The 13,136-nt window shown below is 52.3% G+C and overlaps 1 protein-coding gene across 1 annotated transcript in view; it reads left to right on the forward strand.

Moving 5' to 3' along the window:
• The window catches only part of LOC122368055 (insulin gene enhancer protein isl-1-like), a 44,545-nt gene that overhangs the window by 12,649 nt on the left and 18,760 nt on the right, over nt 1-13,136 (forward strand). The window contains exon 3 of the mRNA XM_043341670.1: nt 2,742-2,986. Coding sequence (XP_043197605.1) covers nt 2,742-2,986 — 245 coding nt within the window. The remainder of the gene's footprint in view (nt 1-2,741; nt 2,987-13,136) is intronic.

A 13,136-nucleotide genomic window follows, 5' to 3' on the forward strand; every position in this document is an offset into this window, starting at 1 on the left:
GAGCCAAGAGGTCAAGACGGTAGAACTGGAAGCGACTGGGTTTATTTGGCGGAACTGTATGCTTATTACTATTTCCTCACAATGAAACTACAGATTTGTGGAGCCTTACTGACAATGACAGGATATTGTCTGAGCCTTGCTCTGATTCATCGGCTTTCGGCATCTTTTTTGCATGGCTTATAACAACATCCGCTGTAGAAACTCGCACTGGCTCCCGGTCGCAGTGTGATCCATACCGTTGCACGATCGATGTGGCCACAATCAGGGCCGCTCCTCTATTGACAGAGGGCCGTAATGCCCGGGGCAGCGTGCCCTGTGACACAGCAGCACCGTCATTACGTCCGGCCACACTCGGCCGGCGCGTTCCGCTTCATTCTATGGCCATCCGTAGGCCGTCATTACGCGACAAAAGAAGCTTTTACCCGAGCCATTACCCTTGTGACGACGCTGATCATAATTCAACATCGGCATGGAAAATGGCCCGCGGCCCTGACGGCGACGACGGACTGCACACTTTCAGAGAGTCATTGAAGCAGGCTGCTCAACAGGGGTCACGGCTTGGACCAGGGGGTTATTGATATTGGCTATAGTGGCTCATATGCTGGTCTTTCCAAGTGATGAGAAATAGTGAATGCACATTGCACAGACATTGCAGAAATAGTCATTTGAGGAGATTGACATTACTATGTGTTCATTGTTATTTCATGTAGGTCACCCATAGGCATGTAGCACAATTTATTTTCATTATATATCTTTAAATACCTAATCATTGTCAGTTATGCAACACCATTACAGCTCGTGAGGAATGGCATACACACTTAAGTTATGGTCATTCTTATTGTTGGCCAGATTCATTTATGTCTGTATTTATTGTCAAAGGGTGTCGCGGTCCAAACAGGGCGTTATAGATGCGCCTACGCCTATAGCACGGACGTGGAGGTGAGGTGGAAATGATGTGAAGTTACCGTGAAACCCCTAGGTCTAAAACGTGAGCGAGACACGACTCCTTTCTGTTTTATGCCTTCATACCCATCTTTTCAGTGTTATAAATGTCATCGTCTTCGTCGTCATTGATCGTTACCATAGAAAGTGTGATAATGTCACGCCGAAATCACGCTCACGTAATTTCAGTTCCCCTTTACTTGTATTTGAATTGAAAAACGGAAATGTTCTGGCGTTTACAGGTTCTTATATATTGCCCTATGTCATATGTGCCCTCGAATCATGCACGGTCGATGAAGTTGAAAGAAAAGAAAGAATATAGCTCTTTTGGGTTTTGAGAATGTATATGGCCCCTCGAGAGTCGACAGTGAGCCTGAGTTAAAGTATAATTGTTTCCAGAAGTCTGCTTGCGTGTCCTTCATGGCTAATCTGATTCCACAGACCACTGCCTAATTTCTTTCGTGAGCTGGCACCCGCCTAATTTCTTTCGTGAGTCGGCGCAACCACGGGACGGAAACTGACTCCGCGGGGCGACGGTCGGCCGGCAGACAGACTCACCCCAAATGAAAGAGTTTGGCACGATTCGTGGATTATTGCCAATATTAGTCCCCGATCGTCGATTGGTGTGTGTGGGGGGGACGGATGGCGATTAGAGGCGGCACGCGATGCGCCGGCCGGCGCGGGCAGAACGCCCCGTGTCTTCAGACGAAAAACAGCCCATCGCGTATCGATGTGAGCTGATAGGTGGGCGGCGTGGCGCCACCCGCCCGATCGCCGCCGCCGCCTCCTGCCATCGCGGTCATCTGGGGGAGGCGGGACAGGCCGGCAGTGGGGCCGTGTCAGATGGGTAGAGATGTGTTCCACGCTCACCTGATTTGCGTCTGATGAGTAGGTTCAGTGACGGGTGAACGGTTGACCGACTGTCCAAGTATGTTTTCAGTTATATCCTTACCCGGATATAGTTACACGTAGATATGCGGACTATTGGAGAGTACTCACTACTCATGACCCAACTCACGGAAAGTATACACTGACTGAATTGTGAAAATCCAGCCTAACCATCGTCAACCGTAGCTTGACGGTGGTTGACTGTAATTTGACGGTTTGGGTTGACCGTAGCTGCCGTTCAGCCCATGCTTTCCTCCCAGCGCGCTGACCTACCATAGCTGACCGCAGTGGCGCGGGAACCGGGGGGGGGGGGGGCTAGCGGGGGCTGAGCCCCCCAGCTTTTCGGCTGGGGGGGGGGCTCGTAATGTATTTGAGCCCCCCCCCCCCCCCCAGCTGGAGGAATCGAAATCGGAAATCTACCAACATAATTTCATAGATTCATACATAGGCGCGGGAACCGGGGGAGGGGGCAGTGGGGGAAGCTTGCCCCCACGACTCTGCGGCCGTGGGGGCGGTGCCCCACAACTTTTCATGAGGTCAGGAACCGTTGGGCAGCTTGTCCTCCCCAAATTAGGGGTTGTGGGTCACAAAGGAAGAAAGCATGTAAGTGAAAAAATCCGCCTCTTTCACTGGCTCGGCAACTCATTTGGCAGATTAAAATCTTTACTCCAGGTTGCCAAAACGGTAGTTTCTTCACTCAGCTGAGACGGAATGCCTCAATTTTTTTTGCATTTTTTCGTTTTTTTTTGTTGAAAAGGCCAAAATCTGAAAAATAAGTGGCCTAAAACCGGTGAGAAAACTAGATTTGGGGGTACCCTAGGTTGATCTCTATATGGTTCAGCCGGCAGCCCCCCAGTCTGGAAGAAGTTCCCGCGCCACTGCCTGACCGCCTTGTACTCCCTCTTCGGCAGGTTATTCGGCGCCAAGTGCAGCAAGTGCAACAAGCTGTTCAGCAGCACCGACATGGTGATGCGGGCACGCGACAAGATCTTCCACATCGACTGCTTCCGGTGCTGCGTGTGCGCCAAGCACCTAGTGCCTGGCGACGAGTTCGCGCTGCGCAGCGAGGCGCTGTACTGCAAGGACGACTACGACTGCAAGGAGCAGCTGGACGCCGGCGGCGGAGTGACCAAACTGGGCGCCAAGAGTCCCGCCGGTGAGTACCGAGTTCCGAGTACAGAGTACCGAGTTCCGAGCACAGAGTACCGAGTGCCACGAGTAGAGAGTACAACGTATTTGGAACTTTTGTGAGTGCGAGTGCCAAACGCTGAACGCTTGAACCGGGATAAAGGTACCGCTCGCCTATCGATTGTGCGTTATCATGAGTCGCCTAATTAGGGCCCACCGCCAGGACTATTACTTACATTATCTCTCTGATGCGCCAGGATAGGATAAAACCAATATATAATAACTATTTGGCGTGCCATAGGAAAGGATCGTTTAAGAACCATATCATAGGATACTTCCTGGTCCGCGCAACTCACAGTGCACACTACATACACGCGGCAGGTTACACACACTGCACCGGCCTGCATCTGTGCACGGCTGTGCAGTGAGTTGAGCGCCGTGCACAACCGGTGGTACTGTGCACCGCGTGACACGAACGGACTGTCATTGCATGTCGTGACGAGGCCGGACTGCAGGCTTCAATGTTGTGGGCAGCATAATTGGGAGGAGAGTGACGCGAGCTTTCCGCGCTGGCAACTGCCTTGCAGTGGCCAACGGCAGAGGCTGATGGATTGAAGTCAGTGCGGGCCGCGGCTGATGGACAGTGGTTAGTGGCCAGCGGCAGAGGCTGATGAACAGAGGTCAGTGGCAGATGAAGTGTGTGAAGCGGATGGTGAACAGAGGTCCGTTGATGATGAACTGTGAGGAGCGGCTGATGGACCTTGGTCATCAGTTGATGGTTGTGCTAAGATTTCAGAGGATGATGGGCAGAGGTCAGCAGCTGATGGCCAGCGGCGAGGCTGATGGCAGAGGTCACCGGCTGATGGGCAGTGGGCAGAGGCTGATGGTGAGTGGGAAAGACTGACCGATGTTTGTTGGGTAGAGGTTGATAGCTAGTGCCCCATGTGACGAGGAGCTGTGGTGACGACTGCTGGACCTTGGTCAGCAGTTAGGGGCCAGTGGCAGAGGCTGATGAACAGTGGGAGGCATCCGATGGGCAGTGCCAGTGGGCATTGGCCAATGGACAGTGGCTCATGGTCAAAAGTCGGTGCTAGGAGGCGTTCGGCTGATGGTGGCCAGTTGCCAGCATCTGATAGACATGGTGATCAGCGCGCTGATGGCTGGCGGTTAGTGGCTGATGCACAGTGGGGAACGGCTGATGGTCAGTGGTCGAGGGCTGATGGGCAGTTGGATGCAGCTGATGGACAGATGCCAATGACTGACACAGGAAGGTCAACAGCAAACGTGCTCGGGCTATTCGCAAGTTCAGTCGGTTGGTGTCTGGTCTGTGGTACGCGCAGACCGAACATCATGGAACTTCCTGTGCGGTACCGGCGATCGAATGTTCCGATTTAACTCGTCATGATGGCTGGCTTCCTGTCACAGTTTGCTCATTACTGCCTTGAGCAGTTTGGGTCATTCTCACAGAGATGAATAAGCCGCCTGAAGTCGCCTCGGCTCGGCTCTCAGCCGGGTTTCCGCCGCGGCTGGCGTGTGTCCGATGGTGTCCCATCCCACCCCACCCCAGCTCCATGGTCCGGTGTGTGTCATATGGCCGCGGGCCGTTCGGACCCGTTCGGACCGGCCGGGCCGGCCGCTCTGGCGGCGTCTGTGAGGAGCCGCGCCGCCGCCGCCGGCCGGGTATATCTGTCAATGCGGCCGTCGGTCGGCATCCATCTTGACGGGGCGTCTGGCGCCGGTCGAGCGACCGCCGGCCCGCTCCGCACCGTATCGACGCCACCATCTCCCTTGGGCGCAAAAACGAGCCGCCCTACCACACTCGGGGCGCCGCGGCCGGAACCGAACGGCACTCACAGAGAGGTTCACACTCACTGGGAGCGATTGAAACTCACCAGAGGGGTTCACACTCACTAGAACCGGACGGCAATCGCCAGGGAGGTTCACACTCAGTGGAACTGAACGACACTTCACGGAGAGATTCGCACTTTGTGGAACCGACTGGCATTCACCATAGAGGTTCGACTGGCATTCACCATAAAGGTTCGACTGGCATTCACCATAGAGGTTCACATACGATGGAAATGAACGGCACTCCTCGCCAGAGTGGCTCACACTCTTTGGGACCAACCACCATGGTCTCCAGGATAGCTCACACTGACGGGATCAGGAAGGCAAGACATGGAACCGATGGAGTGCCTCGCAATTTATGATTCGAGACCGACTCTCGACGAGGCCGAGAGTGACTGAAACTGGTCGGAGCCGACCCACAGTGCTGTGATTGACAATACTCCGCCTCCAGGACGGTCGTCGTTTTCCTGTATCATTATTATTTTAGCAGTGTGATATTCTCACGTAAATTTGTCTTTTACTTCTCATTATTCTGCTCTAATTCAACATTTTGCTTTGATTTTTTATTTGCGTGATAAAATCAAGAAACATAGTGACGTTTGTGAGAGCTTTCATTCTCTTGCTACTTCGTCTGACTATTTTGTGATAATCATTTGATAAATAGTTTCTTTTTTTGTCCGTTCCTCTACACAAAACTCAACATCGGCTGAAAAATTAAGACGTCATCGCCATCGTTGTTATTGTCGGCCATTTTTTTCACGATGTGTCTGTCCGAACAGCTATAACTCAGCTGTCTGAGCCTTCCCCCCCCCCCCCTCCTCCTCTCAGCTCAGCCAGCCGAGGTATATCAATGTATGTACGGGCAGCCGGCAGCACCTCGTCGTGCTCGGCGGACAGACAGTTGACACGACAGGCGACCGGGAGGCAGTTTATAACGGCCACACTGAATCGCTAGTTCACACGGCCTCTGGACTATAGGGGCTACGTCACTGGTTACTGGCTGTGCTTGGGATCAATGTGGAATGGTGGTGGATGCTGGATATATGATTCGATAGCTATACGAAATAAGAGATACAGCCGTATATCCAAGATATGCCAGTTGGATAGCTATATTGGTGGAGATATAGCCACACTTCCTTTTTGTAGGGGCTTGTTTAGAGCTATACCATTTGCAGCCATGAATTTAAAGAGTATGTGTAAACCAAACACTAAAGTTTTTTTTAGATATATATTTTCACAAATATATCAGCACACAGTAATCACGTAGCCTCAAAATATTATCGGCAAGGCTGAATACATTTCCTTGTGGTGGTAGATTATGGCATAGGTACATGTTTTAGAGCACTCCGTGCCGACTGTGCCGTACTGCTGGTCTCTGCGCAGGTAGTGCTGTGCTGCTTGGCTGGACTGTGCTCTTGGGACTTAGTTCCGTCCCAAAATCTGGCGAGCTCCCACCGTCCACCGTCCCCCGTCTGCCCCCGTCGGATCCCGCTTCTGCCGCCCCAGACGATCGCCGATACCCTGATGAGTGTTTGGGTCACTGTTTGGCCAGGCAGCTGAGCATATATAGACACAGGCGGCATGTTCAAAGCGACCCAACAGTTTGCGCTGATTACATAGTGATGACCGTTTTTGCAAGGTCGCGCAGTAGACGTCTTGCCTAATCAGACCCTCAAAGTCCGATCTGAACACGCTCACTGTGCACCCGCTTCATTAATCTCTAACGTCAAAGTTTCCACGAAATCCTGCAGAATTTGATAAAAAGAAGTGGCACCTGGTTGTCACGCACAGTGACAAGATGTCCCGGGCGGGCGGGCCCTGGGCTGAGTGTGGCGATTGCCTGCACTTTGGCGGCCGTATGTGAACTCTGCGGTGCGCTCAGCGCCTAAACTGACGTATCCAGCGGCCATGTGGTTAAAAATGGCTGCGCCTTTCGTGACAAGGCAGTGGTCTTGAATGAGCTGGGCGCTCATTGACGTGATGTCATTGTAGGCGGCGCCGCTGCGGCGCGCGGTGGAACGGGGGTGCGGGCTCCCAGTCGTGCGCCGCTCCGCTCGAGCCGGCTCGCTCTTCTCTCTGCCCCGGTTGCCTCCCCGCTCTGCCTGCCTGGAGAGCCGGGACTACCTCCCCTCGGTTTGCGAGTAGCATCGCCCATGGTCCTAGAGGTGGACATTTTCGTATGGCTTTTACTCTGTTTGTACTTGATTTTGCTGTACTTTGTGTTTTTCCGTTGTATCATTTGTACTATGTTGATTGTCGTAAACGACCAATTTGAAATGTATCGCGTGATTATTTGATAGTTTGAATATTCGATGGCTCATTGTTCGTTGGCGTATTGTTAGAAGGCAATTTCTGCAATACTTCTCAGTACTCGTTTGTTGTGTGACGTGCCACCCGGCTCTATTCCCGGCCATAATTCTGGATCATTCGCGCTGATGGCGGCAGAGGCGGTCGTGTCGTGTCTGTGTTTGCGCGAGCGATGATATGGCGTCGGAGATGTGAGGCTGGCTTGGAAGGATGCCTCTGGATGTATGGACGTTAGCCGCGAAGCGACCCAGAAGGCACATTTGTCGCAACGACTGTTACTCTCGAGATCGTGTGGGCTATCCACTCAGCTCACTCGGTCCAATAAACGGTCCGTTAAGACATACTGGATTTCGACACGCTGGGTCTGGAGATGCGGCTACAGTTGCGACAAGTGTCGACAATGGCGACGAGCTGCACACGGCAGAGTAGCGACTTCTGCAGCTACGCGTGAGGGCAGCTCGACCACCCACCGGGAGGACCTCGCAGCACGCTCACACCGGCTGGTGGCTCTGCTGGCCTCGTGAGGCAGCTGGTTTGCTGCTGCTGGCTGGTGCTGGTGAGGACTGAGTCGCCCCTGCTCATCAGTGAGTGCTCTACTTCTGCTGATATTTGGGGTAAGCGGGCTGTATGGTACTTGCAGTGGCGCAGTGACATTCTGATAAACGGTTCACAAAACAGTGACTCTGGAGGCAAACTGGTGATCAAATGTGAACTATCTTGCAAAGTGTGTGCCTTCATGGTAAATGAGTCAAAGAGAACAGTATCTGAGAAGTGACAGACACTTAGTGCATCAGTGTGTGATCATTTATTGTGCTGTGAGTTATGCTGAGTATGGTTTCCATTGTGTTTGCGTTCGCTGATCTACTAAGGGGTTAAGGACAACCTGTTGATTGATAGAGATTCCAGGATAGCATTGTTGCTGGTTAGTTCCAGTTTCCAGAAGAGCTTTCTAATTTGATTTGTGGTAGTTGGTTGTGCCCAGGCTCAGTCACGAGATGGATACGCTCGGCAAACTAAGGGTTCATCAGCTGAAGGCTGAGCTGTCGAGAAGAGGTGAAGATAGTAGAGGACCTAAGGCGGTGCTGGTGAATCGTCTGGAGGACATCCTGAAAGGGGAAGGCGTTGATTTGGCAACATTTGTCACAGAGTTTGGTAGATCCGAACACACTGATCGTGTAGGCGGTGTAGGATTTGATGGTCAGACTGGTGAAGGAGCTCCGCCGCTAGATGTTCCGGAAGAGCTAGACAGAGCGGGTGTCCGTAGTCGGGAAGTCGCTCCAGGCCAGGAGGCTGGTGGGTCGCTCTCTGTTGACCACTTCGATGCGTCTGGTACCGGGCCTGGCATTGGAAGCCCTGCTGAATCGGTGAAGTCATCCCGTTCTTCGTCAACAAGGGCATCAAGCAAGGCCACAGTTGCTTCAGAACGGGCCTTCGAGGCAGCAAGAAGAGCGGGACTGCATGCTAAGGCAGCAGCGTTGAGGAAAAAGCATGAGCTCGAAGACATGCAAGAGCAGTTGAGAAGAAGGAAAGAGGAACTGGAAATTCAAGCTGAACTGGATGAAAGCCTGGCAAGGGAAGGTGTATTGGCTCAGTTTGATAAGGAAGAAACCTTCAAGAGAATTGAGACATTAACGCCACAAGAACAAGAAAACAGAACACAAAAACAAGAAGAAAGAAGAACACAAGAACAAGAAGAAAGAAGAACACAAGAACAAAGAGAAAGAAGAACACAAGAACAAGAAGAAAGAAGAACACAAGAACAAAGAGAAAGAAGAACACAAGAACAAGAAGGAAAAAGGACACAAGAAGAAGAAGAAGAAAGAGCACATGATCAAAGAAGAACGCGTGTTCAAGAAAGAGCACAAGAACCAAGAAGAACACGTGTACAAGAAGAAAGAGCACAAGATCCAAGAACACGTGTACAAGAAGAAAGAGCACAAGATCCAAGAACACGTGTACAAGAAGAAAGAGCATACGAACAAGGAAGAAAAGCACAAAATCAAGAAAGTGAACGAAGGAGAGCAAGCAGGGATGAGCCTGGAGCTCAGCAGCACGGAGACTCCACACAGGCTCTCCTAGCCCATCTGGAAAGAAGTCAGCTGCCCAAGGCTGAGATACCGATATTCACTGGAGACGTTACGAAGTACAGATCTTTTATACGTGCATTCGACAGTCGGATCTCCTCCAAAACTGATGACGACGAAGAAAAGCTGTACTTTCTCGAGCAATATACAAGTGGTAAGCCACAGGACATAATCAGGGGCTGCCTGCACATGACGACTGGATCGGGCTACCTGGAAGCCAGGAGACTCCTTGATCGGAGGTACGGAGACGAGGACTCAATCACGAGTGCGTTTGTGGATATGCTTGTGGAGTGGCCACAAGTAAAACCAGGAGATCTGGAAGGAATGGATCGTTTGTCACTGACGCTGAGGTCTTGCAACAACGTAATGAGTGGAATATCACCCGGAGCAAGGGAGACAGACCACCCAAAGACCATGCGGAAAATCATCGAGAAGCTGCCCTACAACCTGCAGGACCAGTGGCGCCGCCTAGCGGACCGTATCCATGAACAGGAGCACAGACGAGCGCGCTTTGAGGATATCGTCGACTTTGTCGAGAGAGAAGTAAGGATCCAGACGAACCCGATGTTTGGTCGTCAGCACAATGTCAGCAGGACAAGAGAGCAGGAAGGTCAGCGGAGAAAGGTTCAAACTGTATCGGCAACAGTCATCGAGCCAGGAGCTCAGCAGCGGCGGGGATCGCTCAAGTGTTTGTTCTGTTCAAAGGCACATTACCTCGACCAATGTGAAGAGTTCAGAGGAAGGGCACCTCATGAGAAGAGTGCCTTCATCAGAGAGCAGGGACTTTGCTTTGGATGCCTCTGCAAGGGTCACCTGGTGAGGGAATGTGCGAAAAGGAGAACCTGCTCAATCTGCAGACTCCGTCATCCAACAGCACTGCACAACGACAGACCACCGCCAGAGCACAATGTTCGAATCGTCTCTGACGGCCATGCAGGTAGTGAAGTGCCGCAGAACCCGAGTCAAGTCGTAACAAATGGCAGAGTGAAGCTGAGGAGCTCTTCCAAGACGTGTGCTGACTCGTCATCTACTATGATGTCTATCGTACCCGTGAAGATGTGGACTGATGGTGGCCAGAAAGTAGAGACGTACGCGTTTCTTGACGGAGGCAGTTCAGCGACGTTCTGCTCGGAGTCTTTGCTGAAGCAGATCGGAGCTGTTGGCGAAAACGTTAAGCTCTCAATGACTACCGCGTCAGTTGACAATCAGCAAGTGGACAGTCGTGTGATAAAGGGAGTCAAGATATCGGATCTGGGTGGAAGTACGTGCATTGCGATGCCTCCGATGTACACTCTCAGCACAATTCCAGTGAAACTAGAAGACATGGCGTCAAGCGAGGATCTAAACCAGTGGGTTCACTTGCAGGGCATTGATTTGGCGCGGATCGATGCTGAAATTGGTCTGCTGATAGGCAGCAACTGTCCTCAGGCGCTCCAGCCGCTAGAGGTAAGACGAAGTGAAGATGGTGGGCCGTTCGCGCTTCGGACTGAGTTAGGATGGGTGGTGCAGGGCCCAAGACGCGTTTGTCAGAACGAGAACGACAGAGTAAGAGTGAATCGTATCAGGGTTGTCAATGAGAGCTCCGATCTCCATCGCAGTTTCATGGCTTTGTACAACCAGGATTTCGAAGACCATGGTAGTGCTGTGGACGTCGGTCTGTCTAGAGAAGACCAGCTGTGGCTCAAGAAGGTGGAGACTGGAGTGCGCTTCATCAACGGGCACTACGAGTTACCAGTCCCCCTCAGAGACGAGGAGGTGTTTCCTAACAACAGACAGCAAGCAGAGCAGCGCGCCCAAGGTCTAAAGAAGCGGATGCTGCGTGATGAGAAGTATCTGAGGGACTACAGCAGGTTCGTCAGTGAGCTGATTGAGAAGGACTACGCGGAAAAGGTGTCCAGAGAGAGTTTGGACGCCTGCTGGGGTAGAACGTGGTATATTCCACACCACGGTGTCTACCACCCAGCGAAACCGGACAAAATCAGAGTAGTTTATGACTGCTCAGCGAGCTACCGAGGTGTGTCTCTCAACGATCGACTGCTTCAGGGGCCCAACTTGACCAGCTCACTTATCGGAGTGCTGCTGCGGTTCCGTCAGGAACCCTTCGCCATCATGGGAGATGTTGAAAAGATGTTCTACCAAGTTCGAGTTGCTGACAGAGACAGAAGTCTGTTACGATTCCTCTGGTGGCCCGACGGAGACTTATCTCGACAGTTGGAAGACTACCAAATGAACGTTCACCTGTTCGGTGCGACGTCGTCGCCGTCCTGCGCGAACTTCGCGCTGCGAAGGACGGCTCAGGACTACGGAGGGCTGCATCGACCGGAGGTAGCAAGGTGTATACAGAGGAACTTCTACGTTGACGACTTTCTCAAGTCTGCGTCAACTGAGGACGAAGCAGCAGGGCTCGCGCTGGAAGTTCGTGAGTGCTGTGCCAGAGGAGGTTTCAGGTTAACGGGTTTTGTCAGCAACAGCTCAAGGGTGATGTCATGTCTCCCTGAAACAGATCGTGCTCCGAGTCACAAAATGGACCTCACTAAAGGTGTGCTGTCTCCGCAGAGAGCTCTAGGAGTACAGTGGGATGTCGATCGTGACACACTCAGCTTCAGAGTGGAGGTACAGCGTGGTCCAGCCTCAAGGAGAGGAATCTTGTCTACTGTGAGTGCCATGTATGACCCCTTGGGATTTGGAGCTCCATTTTTGTTGCCAGCAAAGGTGTTGCTTCAGGACCTGTGCAGATTACAGCTGGGTTGGGATGATCCAATTCCCTACTCTCATCTCCAGCGGTGGAATCAGTGGTGTGAAGAGCTTGCAGACCTCCGAGATTTTTCCGTTCCGAGAAGCGTCGCCCCACTGCATGGTGAGGCTCGGAGTCGACAGCTGCACATGTTCGCAGATGCGAGTGAAGTCGGGTATGGAGCGGTTGGGTACGTTCGAGTAGAGGACGCTGCGGGAAGGATTACGACATCCCTACTGATGAGCAAGTGCCGTGTAGCCCCATTGAAGACCTGCTCCATCCCTCGCCTGGAGTTGACGGCTGCCGCTCTGGCAGTACAATTGAGCACTCAAATACTCTCCGAGACAGATCTGCATTTCGATGAGGTGTGTTTTTGGACCGATAGCGTCTCAACGCTCCGCTACATACAGAACGTCACATCTCGCTTCCAGACGTTCGTGGCCAACAAGTTAGCCGTCATACATGATGGCTCAAGTCCTAACCAGTGGCGATACGTCCCTTCAGAGCTGAATCCGGCAGACAGCTTATCCCGTGGTCAGTCAGGACCAGCGTTTCTTGCATCTCGCTGGGTTCTTGGCCCAGCGTTCCTCGAGAGCGCCGCCTGTGAATGGCCGGATCAGGCACAAGTCCAACAGCTTCAGGGCAGTACAGAGGAGCTTGAGATCAAGAAAAGCGTAGTCAGCGCCACCACAGCTACAGAAGGTAATGACTACACTGCACAGCTGCTGAACAGCACAAGTGACTGGTTCAAGCTGAAGAAACGTGTCGCATGGGTGCTTCGGTGGAGGCAGCTGCTGCAGAAGAGAGTAGCCGGCAGGAAGGAGTCCGGTACACGTGATGAAGATCTTCTTTCACCCAGGCTGTCCGTACAAGAACTTGAGATGGCAGAAGCTGCGATTCTGAGACATGTTCAAGAACAGGCGTTTCCTGAAGAAATGTCCGGTTCAGTGAGGAAGTCGAGCCGTTTGTTCCGTCTGAATCCTTGTGTGGTTGACGGAACTCTACGAGTCGGAGGACGGCTCGTAAACGCTCAGATTCCAGACGCTGCAAAACATCAGCTGATTCTTCCCAAGAATGGTCACGTCACTGACCTCATTATACGGGACATGCACGAGAGAAAGGGACATTCTGGAAGGGAACATGTCTTGGCTGAGTTGCGCCGAAGGTTCTGGATTGTGTCTGGAAGCTCTGCAGTACGCAGAGTT

Source organism: Amphibalanus amphitrite, unplaced genomic scaffold, assembly GCF_019059575.1.
Source record: "Amphibalanus amphitrite isolate SeventyFive unplaced genomic scaffold, NRLGWU_Aamphi_draft 000919F_arrow, whole genome shotgun sequence".
NCBI lineage: Eukaryota > Metazoa > Arthropoda > Thecostraca > Balanomorpha > Balanidae > Amphibalanus > Amphibalanus amphitrite.